Source organism: Cajanus cajan, chromosome 10 (assembly GCF_000230855.2).
Source record: "Cajanus cajan strain Asha chromosome 10, NIPB_CcT2T_4, whole genome shotgun sequence".
Lineage (NCBI taxonomy): Eukaryota > Viridiplantae > Streptophyta > Magnoliopsida > Fabales > Fabaceae > Cajanus > Cajanus cajan.
In genome coordinates this window covers 43,931,779-43,949,762 of record NC_138526.1, presented here as the reverse complement: position 1 = coordinate 43,949,762, position 17,984 = coordinate 43,931,779, and the positions used below count along the sequence as shown (strand labels likewise).

Sequence of the window (17,984 nt, the reverse complement as noted above, 5' to 3'; positions counted from 1 at the left end):
CGGGATCGGGCTTGGAAAGAATAGGTGGCGAGCCGAGGCGCTCCTTCAAAGTCTTGAAAGCCTTCTCACAATTCTCAGACCATTCGAACTTCTTGATCTTCTTCAACAATACTACAATGGGTTTGGCTACTTCGGCCAAACAGGGGATGAATCTTGATAGCGCAGTAAGGCGTCCTGCTAACTTCTGGACTTCCTTAAGGTTCTTGGGACTTACCATGTTGACGATTACCATGCATTTATCAGGGTTGGCCTCTATGCCCCTTGCCGACAACATAAACCCGAGGAATTTTCCACTTGATACCCCAAACACGCACTTTTCAGGGTTTAAACGCATGTCATACCGGCGCAATTGTTGGAATACTTCAGCAAGATCAACTACATGGCGGGCAATGTCGTGGGATTTAACAACCATGTCGTCAACATACACCTCCATGCTTCGACCGATTTGGTGCCAGAAGACTTTATTCATCAATCTCTGATAAGTTGCCCCCTGCATTTTTTAACCCGAAGGGCATGACCTGATAGCAATAATTGGCCGAATCAGTTATGAAAGCTGCTTTTTCTTCATCGCGGGGATGCATGGGGATTTGATTGTACCCCGAATAAGCATCGAGAAAGGTGAGGATTCTGTGGCCGGAGGCACCGTCAACTAACCGATCTATGTTCGGGAGTGGTTAAGCATCCTTGGGACATGCTTTATTGAGATTAGTGTAATCAGTACACATTCTCCATTTTCCGTTCGGCTTTTTCACCATTACCACATTTGCTAGCCAAGTGGTGTAGTGAACTTCCCGAATGAATCCCGCTGCTAGCAACTTGGTCACCTCTGCTTCCACTGCTTGCTTCCGTTCGGTTCCCATTTTCCTTTTACGTTGGGCAACCGGTCTCGCTTCGGGACAAATTGATAATTTATGACACATGATATTGGGGTCTATGCCGGTGCATGTCAGAAGGTGTCCATGCAAAAAGGTCTTTGTTTTTCATTATCGCCCGGCACAAGATAGAACAGTCTTCTTCAGATGTGTCGGCACCGATGTATGTGACTTGAGCCGAATTCGAGCCGATCTGTAGCTCTCTTTTTGACTCTACCCGGCTCTACACGTTCCTCATCATTCATTCTTGGGTCGAGATCCCAAACTGGTTCTTCAACTGATGCTGAAGAGTTGACAACATGAACCCTTTTGGACTTTGACTTTCTTTCTATTGGAGCTACTTGCAAGCTAGCAAAATAACATTCCCGAGCAGCTTTTTGGTCGGCGTGGATGGTGATGATTTTCCCATTGTCAGAAGGGAACTTCATTGCTAGGTGCGGAGTTGACACAACAGTGCCTAGCATATTCAACGATGGTCGTCCCAAGAGAATGTTGTAAGATGTGTGAGCGTCTACCACGATGTATTTTATCTGAATCTCCCTGCTTTCCTGTTCGTCAAAACAAAAACGAGTGAAAAGCTTAATATACCCTTTGGTGTTCACCCTCTCCCCTGCAAAACCGACCAAAGGATCGTCATATGGGACCAATTCTCTTTCGAAAATACCCAATTGTTTAAAGGTATTCCAATACAAAATATCTGCCGAACTGCCTTGATCCACCAACGTCTTCTTTACTATACAGTTGTGAATTTCCACGCTGATCACCATTGGATCATCTTGCTCAGGATCGATGCCTTGAAAATCAGCATCAGTGAAAGTTATTGTTGGTAATCGTCAGGGAGGTTGCCTATCCACATTATTGACCGAACGAATAGCTCTAAGGTGTCTCTTTCGGGCAGAAGATGTCGAGCCGCCACCCGCAAATCCACCTGCGATTGTGTTTATGACCCTCCGACGTGAAGGTGCCGAATCATCTTTCTTTTCTTGCGACCTACTTCGCTCGCGCCGAGGTCTATCAGACCGATCCTGCGCATGCCGATCATTGTGTCGATACTGGGACGAGGAGCGGCGACGATATGAAGCTGGTCGATCCACAAAATTGTGCAACTTGCCTTGCTTGACCAAATCTTCAATTTTCTTTTAAGGCGGCACACTCTTCAGTTGAGTGTCCGCGATTTCTGTGATACCTGCAGGTTTTGTTAGTATTGGCGCGTGGCGGAGTCGAAGATCTCTTTGGAACCGCCAACACTTCTGTTGCCAAAGCTTGCTCCAGTATCGCGGCCCGGCTTGCATTAAGAGGGGTGTAATTGGAGTATTTGGGACCTCGCACGGGTCGGTACCGAAGAGCTATTTCTTTGCCTCGCCCCCTGTATGTCTGTTCGATTGGCTTCTCGGGCTTGGCCGACTGGTCAGCCCGGGCCTGATGTCAAAATTCGGCCAAGTCCTCCATTTGCATATATTTATCCGCTCTCCTGCGCAAATCATTCATATCTGAAGGAGGCTTCTTGCATAGGCTATTGACGAATGGCCCTGGTTTTAAAGCCGTCGTCAGGTGATGAAGTGCTACCGCCGGGTTAAGATCTCGGATTTCCAAGGCTGCCTTGTTGAACCGATCCATGAAAGTTCGAAGCGATTCTTTCTTATCTTGCCGAAGGCTAACCAACGACAAAGATGTCAAGCTATGAGGACGGCTTGTTGCAAACTGAACTGTGAATTGAGACAACAGAGTATTGAATGAGTCGATCGAGTTAGGGGGTAGCCGAGTGAACCAGCTCAACGCCCTACCCTTGAGGGATGTGGGGAAAATGCGACACAATGCAGCATCATCCGTAGTACTCAGGGTTACCTGCGTAAGAAAAACATCAAGATGTTCATCAGGATCAGTGGTACCATCATATTTATCAATGGGTAAAGATTTCCAATTGTCCAAAAGAGAGAGCTGCATTATGGAGGGGGTGAAAGGGTGTCGGTGTGAGCCGATAGTTGTCAAATCTGCGGGCCGACCGACAGTGGGTAAGGTCGAAGGGTGCTTTTCAGGTGCTATTGCCGAGGCACGAGGGACCGATGTATGGATCGTATGGGACTGGTGCGACCCTTGAGTTTGCGTATTGGTGACCTGAGTAGGTTTCCATGAGGTGTCTTGATTCCTTAGTGCCTCGTTCTCAGCTTTCAAGGCCGAAAGCTCCCTAGCATCTTTTTCTCGCTGTTGTTTCATAGCCTCCATCTCTTGTTTCAATAGACGGACGGTTTCAGAAAGGTTGGTTTCATCCACCACCTCGACATGTTCTTCTTCGTGTTGCTGATCTACCGTGTTTGTCCTCCTTGTTATCGCCATTGTCTTGCTCGATTAATCTCTAAGATCGTCTCGGTTCGGCCCCACGATGGGCGCCAAATGTACCTGTCTGAAAGGCACACTAAGTCTTCTAGTAGTCCGAAGGCCGAACGAGACTCCCGACCCAATAATCCGATACGCTGAAGAGGGGGTTGGTACCTGCAAAAGGCACTCCAACGCTCAAGTCAGGACAAGCTTGAATCTCTAGGATAATTAATGAACAGTGACGCTACCTTTTGTCCTGAGCTATTTATACTGTCATTTATGGGTCCCGGACTCCATGGGACTCGCAGCATACTTACCGTATTAGGTAATACACCCTAATCAACTAATTAACCCCTAATTACTTGATTAAAGGTAATAAGTGACGATAGGCCGATCCAGGTGGCCGATTGGCATTCGGCTGCCTGGTTCTGCCATTCAATGGCCGACAGGGTGGTGGCCGACCTCCCTACCCGTACAATAATTAAAGGTAAAAAAAAAAACAACTTGTAAGATTTAATTATTTTCCAACTTATCCTCCCTAACCTTGGGCTTTGGGTGTATGAAATTGAAACGGCAAAATTAAATGGGCTTCCACACTTCCCGAGAGAAGGAAGTTAGCCTGCTTTTTAAACGTTGTCATTGTCACTCTCACCTATTCTTCTGGAAATTAAAGGGTCAGTTTCTTTCTTCTTTTTTTTAATACAAAATCAAGGGTCAGTTCAAGAAAATAATTATTTTTTATATTTTGCATATTTATTTTTAAATATAATATTATCACCTTATTTTCCCTTTATTTTTTATTTTACAAATATTTTCAAACAGAAAATAAGTTAGAAATAAGGTAATAATTGTGCAATTAATAGTGAAAACAAAAATAAAAAACGAAAACATTATACACTGTTTCAGAATAAACAAGGCCTAGTTTCTGAACACGCTTTCTGAATTTAATTTCTAAAATAATATTTTTTTAAAAATACACTCTCATGGTATTTTTTAGAATTAATCACTTATACACTACCAGTATAAATTTTTTTTTATACTGACAACCAATTATATATTTTAATTGTATCATGTTATTGTAAACACATTTACTTTTAACAGTAACATATCACAATTAAAAGATATAATTGGTTATTAGTGTAAAAAAATTTTACACTGACAGTATATAGGTGATTAACTCTATTTTTTATCCATGAAACTTAATTTCCTAAGGGTTTAGAACAACTCACGCAATTATTTAACCAACTAAAATACACTTGATAACACTAACACAAGAGTGTATAAGTAAAGGAATAAACTTAATTCAGTTCTTTAAATATTCTTGGTCTTGCTCTTTAATAAGAATTGAAGTTTCACTTTAATCATTCATATAACGAAATTTTACATTAAAAAACTAATTTTAAGAGAGAAAATAAACAGCTTAACACTTGTAAGGTGTAATTGTGTATCTAAATCTTGCCAAACCAATAAATAAAACTGGGTGTGAAAAGCAGTAACATTATATTCTGGCCCATAAAGGTCTTGCTATAAAGGCCCAAAGGAATCACAGTATCAGAAACACCACATTCTCCCTCCAAAAGAAGCACTAGATTCTTTCTTCTTCTGGTTCATGCATGCTGCATGCATGAGACGTTCTTGTCTTCTTCATCATGGCTTATTCCCGATGGTGTTGGTTCCCACTCTACTTCGCAGCCTCGATAGCCCTAGGAGTCATAGCCATATCCTCCGCAGTGCGTTCGAGTTCAAGCAAGAACTCACCCCAAGAAGCCACACCCATACCCCATGACCTCTCAATCAACGCCTCCAACGCTCTACGAAGATCAGGCTTCATAGTCATGGCAGATCTCCTCCACCACTCTCCCTCCTTCTTCAAACCTCCTCAAAACTCCACCATCTTCGCCATCAAAGACTCCGCCATCAAAAACACCTCACACCCCCTCTGGTTCCTCAAAACCCTCCTCCTCTACCACACCACCACCACCTCCAAACCCCACTCCTTCAACGACCTCCTCCACGTGCCACTCGGCACGTGCCTCCCCACCCTCCTCCGCAACAAAAACGTCTCCCTCACCAAACTCGACCGCGCAACAAACACCCTCGAGATCAACCACGTTCCCATCTCAAACCCTAACATATTCCTCGCTGACAAACTCGCCATCCACGGCGTTCTCGCGCCGTTTTACCCTCTGCACCCGCAAGACCTTCTTCAACGCGGTTTCGACTCCGTTATTCCCTCCCCCACTTGCCGTTCCAACGGTGACGCCGTTAACGGGGTTGAGTGGAGCAAGGTGGTTCGCTCGCTGAGTGCGAAAGGGTACGCTTCGTTTTCCCTGGCTTTGCATTCGGTTCTTGATGGGATAAAGAAAGAGTATAAGGGCTTGGGTTCTGTGACGGTGTTTGCTCCTCCGGATTTGGCCCTACTTGGGTACCCTTCGAGTTTTCTTGATAGAGCTGTGAGGCTTCATATTCTGCCTCGGAGGTTTAGCTACCAAGAACTCACTTCTATGCCGGTGAGGACTCTGTTGAAGACGCTCGTGCCTGATGATAGCCTTGAAGTTGACGGGGTTCTGGATTTCGTGCCAGGGATGGTGGTTAGTGGTGTGGAGATTGTGGCTCCTGATATGTTGGCTTCCCAGAATTTCGTGGTTCATGGGATTTCTAGAGCTTTCAAGATGGCTGAGGTTACATTATGATAATTTTTCTCAGGAAAATCTGTAGCGATTTTGATTTTGTACATTTTTCGTTTCATATTTCGATGCAATACAGAACACGTTTCTTCTGATAATCTCTACCTTCCTCTGTTTCTTGTCCTGCTAAATTTCCTCTGTTGCCATTGACTAGTAAGTTTTTGTTTATGTATTAAACTATCTTCGAAAAAGATGGTTTGAACTTTGAAACGCTAATGGGATATATGAGAGAAATGCTGACAACTTGTGCTCTCCTTCTTGTTAATTGAAATCGATTGAGAATCAATTTTCTTATAATCTTTTATAGTTTTTAATACATTTTAACTAATAGTGAAAATATATTGAAAATTGTATTAAAAGAATATGTGGTGCAAGAATAAGATTATTAAATCTCAAGTTTTAAATCCACTATTAACAAAATAGTTTGTTATTAATTTTTATAAAATAAAACATCATATATGTTTATAAAAAATCAATATATATATATATTCAAAATAAAAGTGAAACTCTCAAAATTCACTTTATATAATATGAGATTAGTGCAGTACATTTTACGAATTAGGGGCCAAAGGTCCAACAAGAGAGTGTACGGTCAACAAAGTTAAAACTTTAAGGTCATCAATAAAAAATATTTATTTTATTTTTTATAAAATAAAAAGTCATAAATATTGAAAAAAGAATCCTAAAAAGTTTCTCAACATTGATTTTTAGGTTGTCCGGCCATTTACCAGCAGAAATAAATGCCGGAAGAGGCAAACTCCTCCTGAAGTGGCAAAATTTATTTGGTACATGTGCGGTTTAGTTTAAGCCTTTAAGGAGAAGTGTTCAAATTTAATGAAAACGGCATATGCTAATAATTCTATCCAATTTCTTGGTTCATCTGCATCTACCATTATTAGGGCCCAATAACGTTGAACTGAGTCCTCCACATTTATAAGAAGTGAAAGATTTCAACTCAAATTTTACTGATACACACCTGAACAATTCATTCCAATTTTGCAAATGAATAGTTATTATGATATCCAAATGATACTATAAGATACTGCATTATGAGGCGATTATCCTAAAAGTTGATTAGGAGGTCTATTTAGTATACGTTTTGCTTCGGTTTGAAGGTTAAATTTCGCCCTCGACACGTAGAGGGATCAGAGTAAGTAGCCATATATATACAAATTAATTTATATTATACCATGGAAAATATGTTATTACTAAAACATGAATACTACACTGGAGTGGGTTTAATTTTGCGAGCTAATCTCACAATCGAAACAAATTCATTTGGAAGCTACATGGATTAATTTGAATGAAGAGTAGTGCACCAATTCTTGTGACCAGGAAGCCAATTGGGGCACTTGGGGCTAAAATAACTGGAAACAACTTTAGAGTTTAGAAGTTCCAAAATGGGTGGATATTTGACACAACGAGGTGTCTTGTATTGGTTTATGGAGGCACCATGGGTGAGAGCAAAGTCCATGAGCTTGTCAAAGGTGCCATTCTCAACGAGCTTGATCTCCAAGGGTCCAATGGAGTCTGATACCCTTCCTTGGCGATAAACGCTGTTTAGTGATTCCTCAATTGAAAAGCAACAATCAGCGAAGACGGAAGAGGGAAGTGGGGTTTGGGAATTGGTGGTGATTTCCCAGTAGAGAACGTAGTGGCCTGGGATGGTGGAGGTGTCGGTGCAGCTTGTGTATTCGGTAAGCGATGCACCGAATCGAGCAAGATGGTGAGATCCAGTTTTGACAGCGTTTTGTAGCTCAACTTCGTCGGTTTTGTCAGAGTCAATGCTGAGAACCACGTTCTTTCGGCACACGAAGTTGAATTGTGGAGCCTTGTTCTTGAATCCGGCTACGCGGAGTATGTCACCAACGCAGTACCTATAAAGTCCTGCACATTAATTAACTTTTTGAACTTGAAAGGAAAATATCATTTTTCTCTATTTAGTCTATTTAAAAATTCAAGATCCAAAATTAATCTATTACTTTATAGATTCTTTTTTTATTGTTTGATTTAGCCTTTTCAAAAAAGTTTGATTAGTCAGTCAAATATTCTTCTTATGAGTTAGCTCAACTTATTTTTAATTTTAGAAACTATAAAATCTCAAATGAAGTTCATTACCTAAAATATATATATGCAGGACTTATCAAATTTTACGTTAAAAAAATGTGGTGGTAACATTTTTTAAACATAAATATATTTATATTTTTTAACAATATGGCATTCTTTTAATAAAAAAAATGTTCTTATTTGCATTTTTATTCATTTTAAATTCTTAAAATGTAACTAAAATATGTATATCTAGCTAAAATTAAAAATTCAACAAAAATATGATCAAATTAAAACGTACACAAGGAAAATGATTGTGGATAAAGTCAAAATTACTTCTATCTATCTATAAATATTTAATGCATGTAAAATTCAAATATTTGTACTAGTCATTTATTGTAAGTAAAAATAAAAAGATGTTGTTATGTACTTACATAATAGGCAAATAAATCATCTATCAATTTAAAATAGATATTTATTAATGAATTTTTTAATTTTAGTGACAATATTTATACTGTAACCAATATTCTTGTAATGATGTAAGTTTTGTTAAATGTAAATTAAAAATAAAGTTTAAATAAAGATTAAAAGATCCAACATATTAAGCTGTTTAACTACCTGCATAAGTGGTGACCACAAGCTCATACTCCTGACCCAGCTTCACATCTGCAAGATCTACCAAACGTTCTTGCTCCACGTGAGAAATGGAATTAGTACTGTGTCCATCGATCTCGTGGAGGGGCAAGAACTCAAAGTAGGCCATGGTAGGAATGAGGGTGTAGGAAACCTCACTAGGGTCACACAACGGATTCAAATTCAAGCCAAAGTAGCACTCAGAAGAAGCATACATGGTGCACACAATAGGGAGCCCATTACTATAATAATCCAACACAGGAATATACTGAGACATGGTGCCCGTAACAATAACATCAACATACTTAGTATTAGGCCAAAGCCTAGTAATCATCCCCATCCACGACCCCTTCACGCACTCCCCTTCAACGAAATCCGCGAGCGTGGGATTAGGTTTGAGAATTCTCATGACAGCCTCTCTCACAAAAGGGTCAGTGATCCTGTTGTCTAGGGTACCATTTCTTATGTCGTTGCAGAGAGAAAGAAAGTGGTGTTCGAGGAACTTGAGGGCGCGAATGAAGCCGGAGGCGAAGACAGCGCCAACGCGGAGAACTTGTTCGCTTTGGCAGAGGCCACAGAGCAACTGAGAGTACATGCTTTGGAAGGAGTCGTGGCAGAGAATGGTTTCGTTGGGGCTGGTGTAGTTTGCGTAAGGGTCGTGTTTGCGGTGCTTGAAGTGAGGGCTTTTGTAGTAGCTGGTTAAAACTGGACGAGCAAGGAGTCCACCAGGGGTTTTGGCTTCGGATTTTGTGAAGAGAAAGTACATGCCTTTGCCTTTGTCCAAACCGGGAACAAACTGATCCATCACCGGCATCAAGAGGCTATAGAGTAATGACCTCCTTTCTAGCTCCTCTTCGATGCTTGGCATCAGTTTTCTCTCCCCACCGGAAGTTCCAGAGCTAAATCATTCAATAAATATATGTATATCAGAAATTTCTGTTACACTTCATTTCAAAATATATCATTACCAGCAACAACAAAAATGAAAGCTTTTGTAGGCATTAGCTAGATTTGCCGTTGCTAGCTAGTATAGAGTTGTTTTGTAAAAATTGAACTCATAATGTTTACTTTAATATATGATTACACTAATAGTGTGAGAGATCTTACTACGAAAGAAATTTATTGGTAAAGAAATACATAGCTTAAGCTTCAAGAGTTCAAGTACATCAATAAAAAAAATTGTTGGTTATTAATTTTTATAAAGTAAAAACACTACGTTTGTAAACAAAAGGTTTCATATATCAGAAAAATCTTAACATATATCTTTTTCTCTTAAAGAGAAAAATTATTTTAAACTTTACTTATTGTTGGATCACCGGAAAAATATACTTTTATTGATATGCAATATATGTATAATAGATTAATTGTGATTACACAAATGATTTGTAAAATATAAGAAAAATATACTTGCACACCTAAAATGCTACTATACACCTAAAGAGAGAAGGACAAAAATATAGATAGAACCAAATGAGAGTTGTTGATAGATTGATAAAAAAAATTAAATGTTCAAAAAATCATTGCTAAGATATATATAACAGTAGGAATTATAATAATAATAATAATAATAATAATAATAATTAATAATGTTTAAACCTAAGAGTCTAAGTATATCATTTTTAATTTTTTACTATTAAATTGACTCTAATATATATAGTTAGATATATTTTTACTAACACTCTTTTTATTATTGATTAAAATTCATTAAAAATTATTAATTTTTTAAATCTTGTATCCATTTAATGTGTCTCTCTGTCTTGATTTAATGATAATATCTACTAAAATTTATAATTTTTAACTAATAATAAAGATAATATTAGTAAGAGATCAATATATTAAGAAAAATGTATTAAAGAAAATGTCAGTTAACATTTCTATTCTTTTGTGAGCTTAATAGATATACAAGTATAAATTCTTATACATTATCAATAAATTAAAAACCAATTTTGTATAACTTTTAAATTATTATTATCAAAGTGTTACCTTATATTGTGATTTAGGATTAAATAACAAACAAAAATATATATATACACTACAAATATTTTATTTTATCTTTCTTTTTGTTATGCCGGTAGTCATTTAAAATAAATAATGGCCGTAATAAATATCTATTGGTCTAATTATATTTTTAATTCTTTAAATTTAGGGTATATGTGTTTTTAATTCTTCAAATTTAAAATTTATGTTTTTAATCAATAAAATTATCAAAATCATTATTTTCACTTCTCAAATAAAATTTATATAATTGTAAAAAATATTATTCCAGTTACTAATATAATAATTGATAATGATAAATTAAGAGAGATTAAAATAATAATTTTTTAAATTTAAGGATCAAAACAATATTTTTTTAAAATTATATAAATTAAAAATACAAATTTTAAATTTAAAAGATTAAAATAATATATATTTCAAATTTAAGGGGCTAAGAATATATTTAATTGATATCTATTTTAACTGTTTACTTCTTTCTCCTAGAATTGATATTCAAGGAGCTTATACCGTTATCGCCAATTATTACTCAGCCGACCAAACATTACCACATTGATATAGTAGATTTATGGATGCAACAGATATAGGAGTACCTTATAACTATTAAATCTTTATAAGCCATCAAGATCCAATTTATTACATCCTTATCCGATTGAATTTAATATTCAAGTCTTTTACCCTCGGAAGACCTACCAATGTTCTTATTTGACGGAGCAATATGGTAATGGAAGAACTAGTGAAATCAGATGACAAAGTAATTCACTACAAATAAAATTTCTCATGATGACAAATAATGATTATAGTTAAAAGTTATTTTTGTTTAGATAAAATATATGTTGATATATTATTAAAAAATATAAATATAAAATAAAATGATATATAAAATATATTATTAAATTTTATTTAAAATTAATATTAAAATTATATAAATATATGTCAAATAGAATTCATACATATATTATAAATATTTTTTATAGTGATTATTTAAGTTCATACATGGAGAGATATTTACCTAGTGAGAAACTCTGATATGGGTTTGCAACATAAAATTGGGGAGGTATCACCGTTGGCTATACGATCAATATCTGGCTTTAGATCCTCGTAAGTGACGACGGGGATACGCTTTTTGAAAGTGCTTCTGTCTGTGCACCCATCTAGGTCATGGCGTTGGAGGTACTCAGCGTGTGCACTACGAGAAAGGATCTCCGAAAGCACCTTCTCTTGAATTTCATCAGCCTTGATGGTAACCTCTTCAATGTATTCTAGTGCTCTCTTATTGTTGTCCATGATCATGATGCTAGTAGTGTTACTATCATGATCATCATCAAGGTGCAAGTGCTTTGGAGCCTCAGGCATGGCTAGAGAAGGAGCTATTGAATTTGGGAGTGTGGCACCAAACATGCACACCGAAAGAGAAACAAGAGTTTGGGTTTTGGAGGAGGAGAGTGGGTTGGAAAACTAAACGAAGTGAGAGTGCATTATATATAGGCAAAAAAATGTGGGAAACATGTGGAGAGTCCAAACAAATAGGACAAAGGGGTAAAACTGTGAACTTGAAAATGTGACTTTAATTAGTTTCCAAGTAATGGGTATAGAAACAACTTTGCTTCGGCAACAGGGAAAGGACGCAAGTGTGTGGGAAGTTTCAAAGAATTAGAGAACCATAAAGTTGTGTTTGGAAAGACTAGGGAAGTATATAGGGTACATTTACCGCGGCTGTTGTTCACAAAACCAGCAACAACGTTGGCTGCGCGGTAAGTAGATTACGGCTATAGTTAAAATTCATTAGAATTTTAACTAATAAAAAAAATATCAATGTAGTATTTAAAAGAATGTGTTTCGGAATACGTTGCTAGTATTTATTTTCTGGTCTTATATTTTATGCCAAATGTTGTCTGGTTGAGTATACTAATAATAAATGTGTGTATTAAATGTTGTTTGACTATTACTGATCTTATTAGCAGGATCCATATTTTTAGCTCCACTACTGTATATAAAACAGTTTTGTTAGTTATGTCGACTGAAACTGATGTGTATACGCTGTTAAAGTATTTCTTATACTTTATAAAAATATATCCTTGATTATAAAAAAATACAATATCCATACTTTAACGACTTTACTTTTCTCCAGAACTGGAACTAGAATATTGTTGCTTATCGTAAAATTATCACTACATATATACAATCTGTTTTGCTTGTTAGATATATCAAAATTTCACTAAGCGAAGTAGCGGATTAGTGATTGCTGCATATAATTCTTGGAAAATTAATGTTAAAGACAGACAGTTTAATTTAAAGGACATATGTAAATCTTTAAATTATTAAAAAGGATCACAAAAAGTTTTGCACATAATTAATTTAAATGTAAGAAAAAATTTTAATGGTCATAGTAATTAATTTCAATTGCCGATTTATAATTGTAAAGTTGATGGCTGATGTAAATGAAAAAAATGAATATATGCGACAATTCTTGAAAAGTAGTTAATGGTGGCTTCTTATTGTTGGAGAGTTTTACATTACTTGGTCAAACTAATTATTAGACTGAGTAAGTAACTAATAAATCATCCAAATGAATTTGATATTATATCATAACTTAAAATATTAAGACATTAGATAAATAAATTTTTTATTTATATATTATTTAATATATTTAATTTTAATCAATATAAGACTTATTTTATACTTGAAATCCAACACTTATATGTCAAGAACATATATAACTAGTGAAAATGCAAGACATAAACATGTTTTCATATATGTTTTTAATAAAATAATAAACAGAAGTATAAGGTGTTGTCATGTAAGTTGTAAATGGGAAACTTTTTCTTTAGACTTTTAGGTTAGAGGTGGCATATATATAAAGGGTTTGCTGTATTCCGTTAGCGTCACTCAAAATAACTGCCTAACTATCCAATATGTGCGACATATGCACAGATAAAATGAATGGGATACTATAATTTCCAAGTGAGGATAGCGATGGATGAGGGAAATAAAAAGCTTGTGCTCCTGATCCTGACGCCACTCAAAGTTTCGAGTAAATTGTTCATTTTCATTTTTTTTTTTTAATTTTCCAGGACCCATCACTGATTCAGTGATTCTGTACACCCACTGATTAATGCGCTACTTTGTCATTGAATTTGAAAGTAATGTGTTATCACAGTCATTCACTTCAATAATTTGAATATGTTGCTGAAAAACTCATTTAACCGATTAAGTGTAGAAGAGTCGCAAGTAATTTGAATGGAGGCAACAAAATCTGGTGGCTATTGGCCAAGCAAGCAATGAAATTGGTTTCATGCAAACAAAGAGTGCATGATGGATAAATTGCTGCACAATGATGGCATATGCTCATAATATATATAATAATAATTATTATTAAGAAAGAATTAGAAAAACTTGTATTTAAAGTGGGGATGAAATTCGTGCATGTTACTTCTAAAGGATCACATATACCAACACATCAATGATTTAAGTGATTCTGAATTTGATTGCTTTAAAAGGTTTTAAATTCATGTTTTATAAATAGAAAAAAAAAACTTAATGAAGAAAAGAGACCCCACTAAAATGATTAGTCAAATTTTTAGACAAAAAATAGTCATGACATTAATAAAGCAGTTTATGAAAATTTTTCTTTTTTTTAAGTAGTTTTCTTCTTGTGTCATAAATCAAATTCACTAAATATAAGTTGGTTGTTCAAATGAAGGTTATCCATCTCATCACAAATTCACTTACATTTTATTTCAATTGATAGATATATAAATACATGGTAATTCATTGTAGTCATAAGTTATTTTGACGACTCTGTCATAATATGTATTTAGGTTTTGATACCTCTTATACTAATGTAATACAATTAATTTGTTGATAAAAAAAACAAATTCACTTACATCATTCATAATCTCATTAAGTTAATATCAATAAATTAAAATATCTTAAATTTTATTTTATAATTGATATAAATGATATTTAGAATTTAATTCAATAACTATGTAATTTTAATCCATAAATTATTCAAAAATCTAGTGGATAACATTAGTTTAATTATTGAAGACAAAAAGCATTATAACAAAATACCAATCATGTTCAAAGGAATAATTAAAGAACTATTAATAATATAGAAAGTTAAATTCAGAAAGAACAAACACCATATATTTCAATAAACTCACATTTCATAATAAAGAAAAACATGATTAAATAAGATCAATATGTAATCCCATCGTAAAATTGTAAAAGGGCCTAAACATCATATTAACATCAAAAGAGACATGATGACAAAAGGATGTCATCCATATAAAATACAATAATAAAATAAAATGTGTAATCTCAACCTCTACTACCTCAAAACATCAAAAGACTGAACTAAACTCATATTAGCTACAAATTTCGTGAAAAGTTCCTATAGTTAAGCATTTGGTTAGAGGATTTTCCATTGTACACTCTATATAGCAACGTGCTCAATTCGAATCTAACCCTTTATAATTTTCCCTCTAACAATCCTCAAAGTGCTTTATGTAAAATCTTGTTTTTTTGAAAATAATAATAATATAACAATATATAAATGGTTTGTTTTATTAACTTAAATTAATTATTTATAAAAAAAAAAGTGGACTGAGAAGGTTATGTTAGTTTGAAGTTAAATGACTAATGGTCTTAGGCTTTAAAAGTCCAACTTATCGCTTACATATCAGAATCTAAGAGTTGAAAAAGTGGAGAGTATTTTTTGGGGTTCCTTTTTAATGCTTGAGAAAACATGCATTAGAGTTGTTATTGGATGAAGTAGAGGAGCAAAACCTGGAGTGGTGAGCAGTGAATCACACCCCTCGTAACAGGGATCATATTGTTGAGATAAGGGAAGTGAATTTTATTTCACCATATTTATGAATTGAAACACCGGACAACGAAGTAATTCCTAAATTTCTTTTAGACTTGAATTATATGAGTTTTGGAGGGATTATGAATCTATGATCTCTGCGAAATAAGTATATTGTTTAATTGTATTGTTTAGATATATTTGATTGAGTATTCTCATGCATGACTTCCTTTAATTTAAAGATTTGATTCAACTGTGTTTACGTATTTGTTATTGAATTCTATAGTTTTCAATTGAATTGAATGAGGTAAATTATGAATCAGCTGGAGAGTTTATGTGTGAAAGAGTAAGAATTCATACTTAGTTGAATTAAGAGAAGAAGTGGACATTAGTGCTTCACAAACTGAGTTCACAAGGTTTAGGAACGTAATTCTGAAAGCACGGGTGTAGAACGTACTGTACGTAATACTTGAAGATTTTCTCGTGTAATTGTTGGAAGTTTAGACAAAACGTTTTTTTAATTAGAAACCTAATTTTGGAGCATTCTAACACTATAAATACCTAATTAACAATTTCAATTTGTTTCTTTCTTTTTATCTCACATCTTTAATCATATCAATTACTTGTTCATTTCTCCTTTCATCTCTTAATTATGATCAGTATCTACAAACTAATTAAAGGCTGTCCACCCATTTTTTTCCTTGTTTATAAGTTTGCACGTCTTTTAAACGATTGTTTCTTTCGAAATACAGAATTTGACGAGTACAATCGGGTTTTGACTCAACTACCAGACAGAGAAATATCATGATCGGTTCCTCTTGACATAAAGTATACTATATAGGAATGTCATTGATTTTAGTAAAATTATATATATAGGGATTCACAACAGCACATGAGCAGGAGAGGGAGACGACTATTTTATTAATGCTAAAAGTTTAAAGTGAAAGGAAGTTTTGCCTTTTTATATTAAGTTCACCAACTCTAGCTATGATTTATTATGACAGTGTGAATTATTACTGTTTATTAAAATAAAATTGAGAAACTAGGGGTATTTACATGCAGGGTTTGTTCAGCTTTAGAATAAAATTAAATTTTATCCGATTATAATTAATTGGATTAGTTTAATTCAAATTTTAATTATTTTTTAGTAATCTAAATTGAACATATTCCTGTATTAGGAAACACACATTTTTAATCACTTAATTATCACGATCTTAATTTTTGATCGAGGTCTTCACGTTCTGCTCTACGTAGTCTGAGGTGGAGGTGTCTGTAAAAGACATTCCGACGCTTAAGTCAATAAAGGACCCCGTATTAAATGTGGTAATTGAGCTGGTTTGCATACCTCACAGAAGTTATATTTGTACTATTCGCAATTGAGCCCTAGAAAATTAGGGGGTTAAATTGGTACATTAGGAAAATTAATCTTGTTTTAGTATGTAGGTTGTAACTGTTGATAGTCGAGTATGCCCTTCGATCAAGTAGACCGAGATGGTCGACAACTAGTCAGCCAACCCGATTATTTGAGATGCTTTAAGGGACCCTCCGGTATAGAACCAATCTAATTTAAGTTTTGATTTAATTTTATTTCTTACTTTGTTTTTTAAGTTTCGATTTATTTAACATTAGTAGTTGAAAAATATTTAATTACTTTCAATTTACAACTCTAATTTCTTAGGTGAAATTAAAAAGGAAAGAAGTTTTAAGATTTGAAATCCCAAACCGTAGAGCGTCTAATGACTATTTTTATCCTAAAGGATTGTTATATTTGCGTCTCTGACCACATCCTTGAGGCAAACTCTCAATTACATAATAGATCTAAAATCTCACCTAAGTGTAGCCAATTCCTAAGAAGCATATTAGGTTTAGAAAGCAAAAATAGAGTTTGAAAAAATAAAACTTCATTAAAATTACCAAAACAATGATTCTTAGGTGAATTTTATGTTGAAAAACAAAAGTTTACATAGAAATTTCACCTCACCTAAAAACATTAAGAGTGGTTTATTCATAAAAAATAGAAAATACCAAAGAGAGAGAATAACTTTATAAACACTTGAAACAATGTGAATCCAAAATTTTTAAATAATAGAAATGATATTCATACATAAATTTATAGCATTAAATATATGATTTCACATTTTTTAAATATATATATATATATAAAACAAATTTCTTTTTATGATATTTCATATTTTAAAAATATTGAATGATTTTTTTCATTTTCAACACTTGTAAAAATATTTTTATATACAAATAATTAAACAATCATTTAACCATTCATATTTTATATAAAAAATTTGACTTAATATAATTTTTCTTTTTTTAAAAAAATAATATGGGCTTGGATCAGTCACTACTCCTTAATTTCTTTACTGATTTAATTATAATTGATATTCACTTCATTACATAATAAATGTTATCTTAAATTATTTTACACTTGCCAAACAATTTTGCAATTAATTTTCTTTATTATAAATAATACAATACAATAACCACTTTTATAAACAACATTATAAAACATATAAATGAAAAAGAGTATATGACACTTATTTTAAAACTTATTTTTTTATATGACACTTATTATGAAATATTATATATAGTATAAAAAAATATTTCACAAAATAAAAA

The 17,984-nt window shown here is 34.2% G+C and overlaps 3 protein-coding genes across 3 annotated transcripts; 1 reads left to right on the top strand and 2 right to left on the bottom strand.

Annotated features, from left to right (window-relative positions):
• Positions 1 to 461: 461 nt before the first annotated feature.
• Positions 462 to 2,164, bottom strand: LOC145952514 (uncharacterized). The gene is made up of 4 exons (XM_083064887.1): positions 2,059 to 2,164; positions 1,090 to 1,665; positions 759 to 889; positions 462 to 518 (listed from the first exon to the last, which is right to left on the bottom strand). Exons 1-4 carry the CDS (start codon positions 2,162 to 2,164, stop codon positions 462 to 464), a joined length of 870 nt encoding a protein of 289 aa, XP_082921013.1.
• A 2,444-nt stretch (positions 2,165 to 4,608) lies between these two features.
• FLA21 (FASCICLIN-like arabinogalactan protein 21 precursor) lies at positions 4,609 to 6,098 on the top strand. The gene has a single exon (XM_020382235.2). The coding sequence runs from the start codon at positions 4,838 to 4,840 to the stop codon at positions 5,879 to 5,881; it is 1,044 nt and encodes a 347-aa protein (XP_020237824.2). The 5' UTR covers positions 4,609 to 4,837; the 3' UTR covers positions 5,882 to 6,098.
• A 942-nt stretch (positions 6,099 to 7,040) lies between these two features.
• LOC109817040 (indole-3-acetic acid-amido synthetase GH3.6) lies at positions 7,041 to 12,032 on the bottom strand. The gene is made up of 3 exons (XM_020382239.3): positions 11,559 to 12,032; positions 8,540 to 9,453; positions 7,041 to 7,762 (listed from the first exon to the last, which is right to left on the bottom strand). Exons 1-3 carry the CDS (start codon positions 11,945 to 11,947, stop codon positions 7,170 to 7,172), a joined length of 1,896 nt encoding a protein of 631 aa, XP_020237828.1. The 5' UTR covers positions 11,948 to 12,032; the 3' UTR covers positions 7,041 to 7,169.
• Positions 12,033 to 17,984: the final 5,952 nt, after the last annotated feature.

Excerpts from the sequence above, each read along its gene's own strand:
- LOC145952514 (XM_083064887.1), bottom strand. The coding sequence starts at position 2,164 with ATGCAAGCCGGGCCGCGATACTGGAGCAAGCTTTGGCAACAGAAGTGT. Across the intron at positions 1,666-2,058 it reads AATACTAACAAAACCTGCAG|GCATCGATCCTGAGCAAGAT; the intron begins GTATCACAGAAA and ends CTGATTTTCAAG. Across the intron at positions 890-1,089 it reads TGAGGAACGTGTAGAGCCGG|CGAGACCGGTTGCCCAACGT; the intron begins GTAGAGTCAAAA and ends TTTGTCCCGAAG.
- FLA21 (XM_020382235.2), top strand. The coding sequence starts at position 4,838 with ATGGCTTATTCCCGATGGTGTTGGTTCCCACTCTACTTCGCAGCCTCG.
- LOC109817040 (XM_020382239.3), bottom strand. The coding sequence starts at position 11,947 with ATGTTTGGTGCCACACTCCCAAATTCAATAGCTCCTTCTCTAGCCATG. Across the intron at positions 9,454-11,558 it reads ATATCAGAGTTTCTCACTAG|CTCTGGAACTTCCGGTGGGG; the intron begins GTAAATATCTCT and ends TGAATGATTTAG. Across the intron at positions 7,763-8,539 it reads TGTGGTCACCACTTATGCAG|GACTTTATAGGTACTGCGTT; the intron begins GTAGTTAAACAG and ends ATTAATGTGCAG.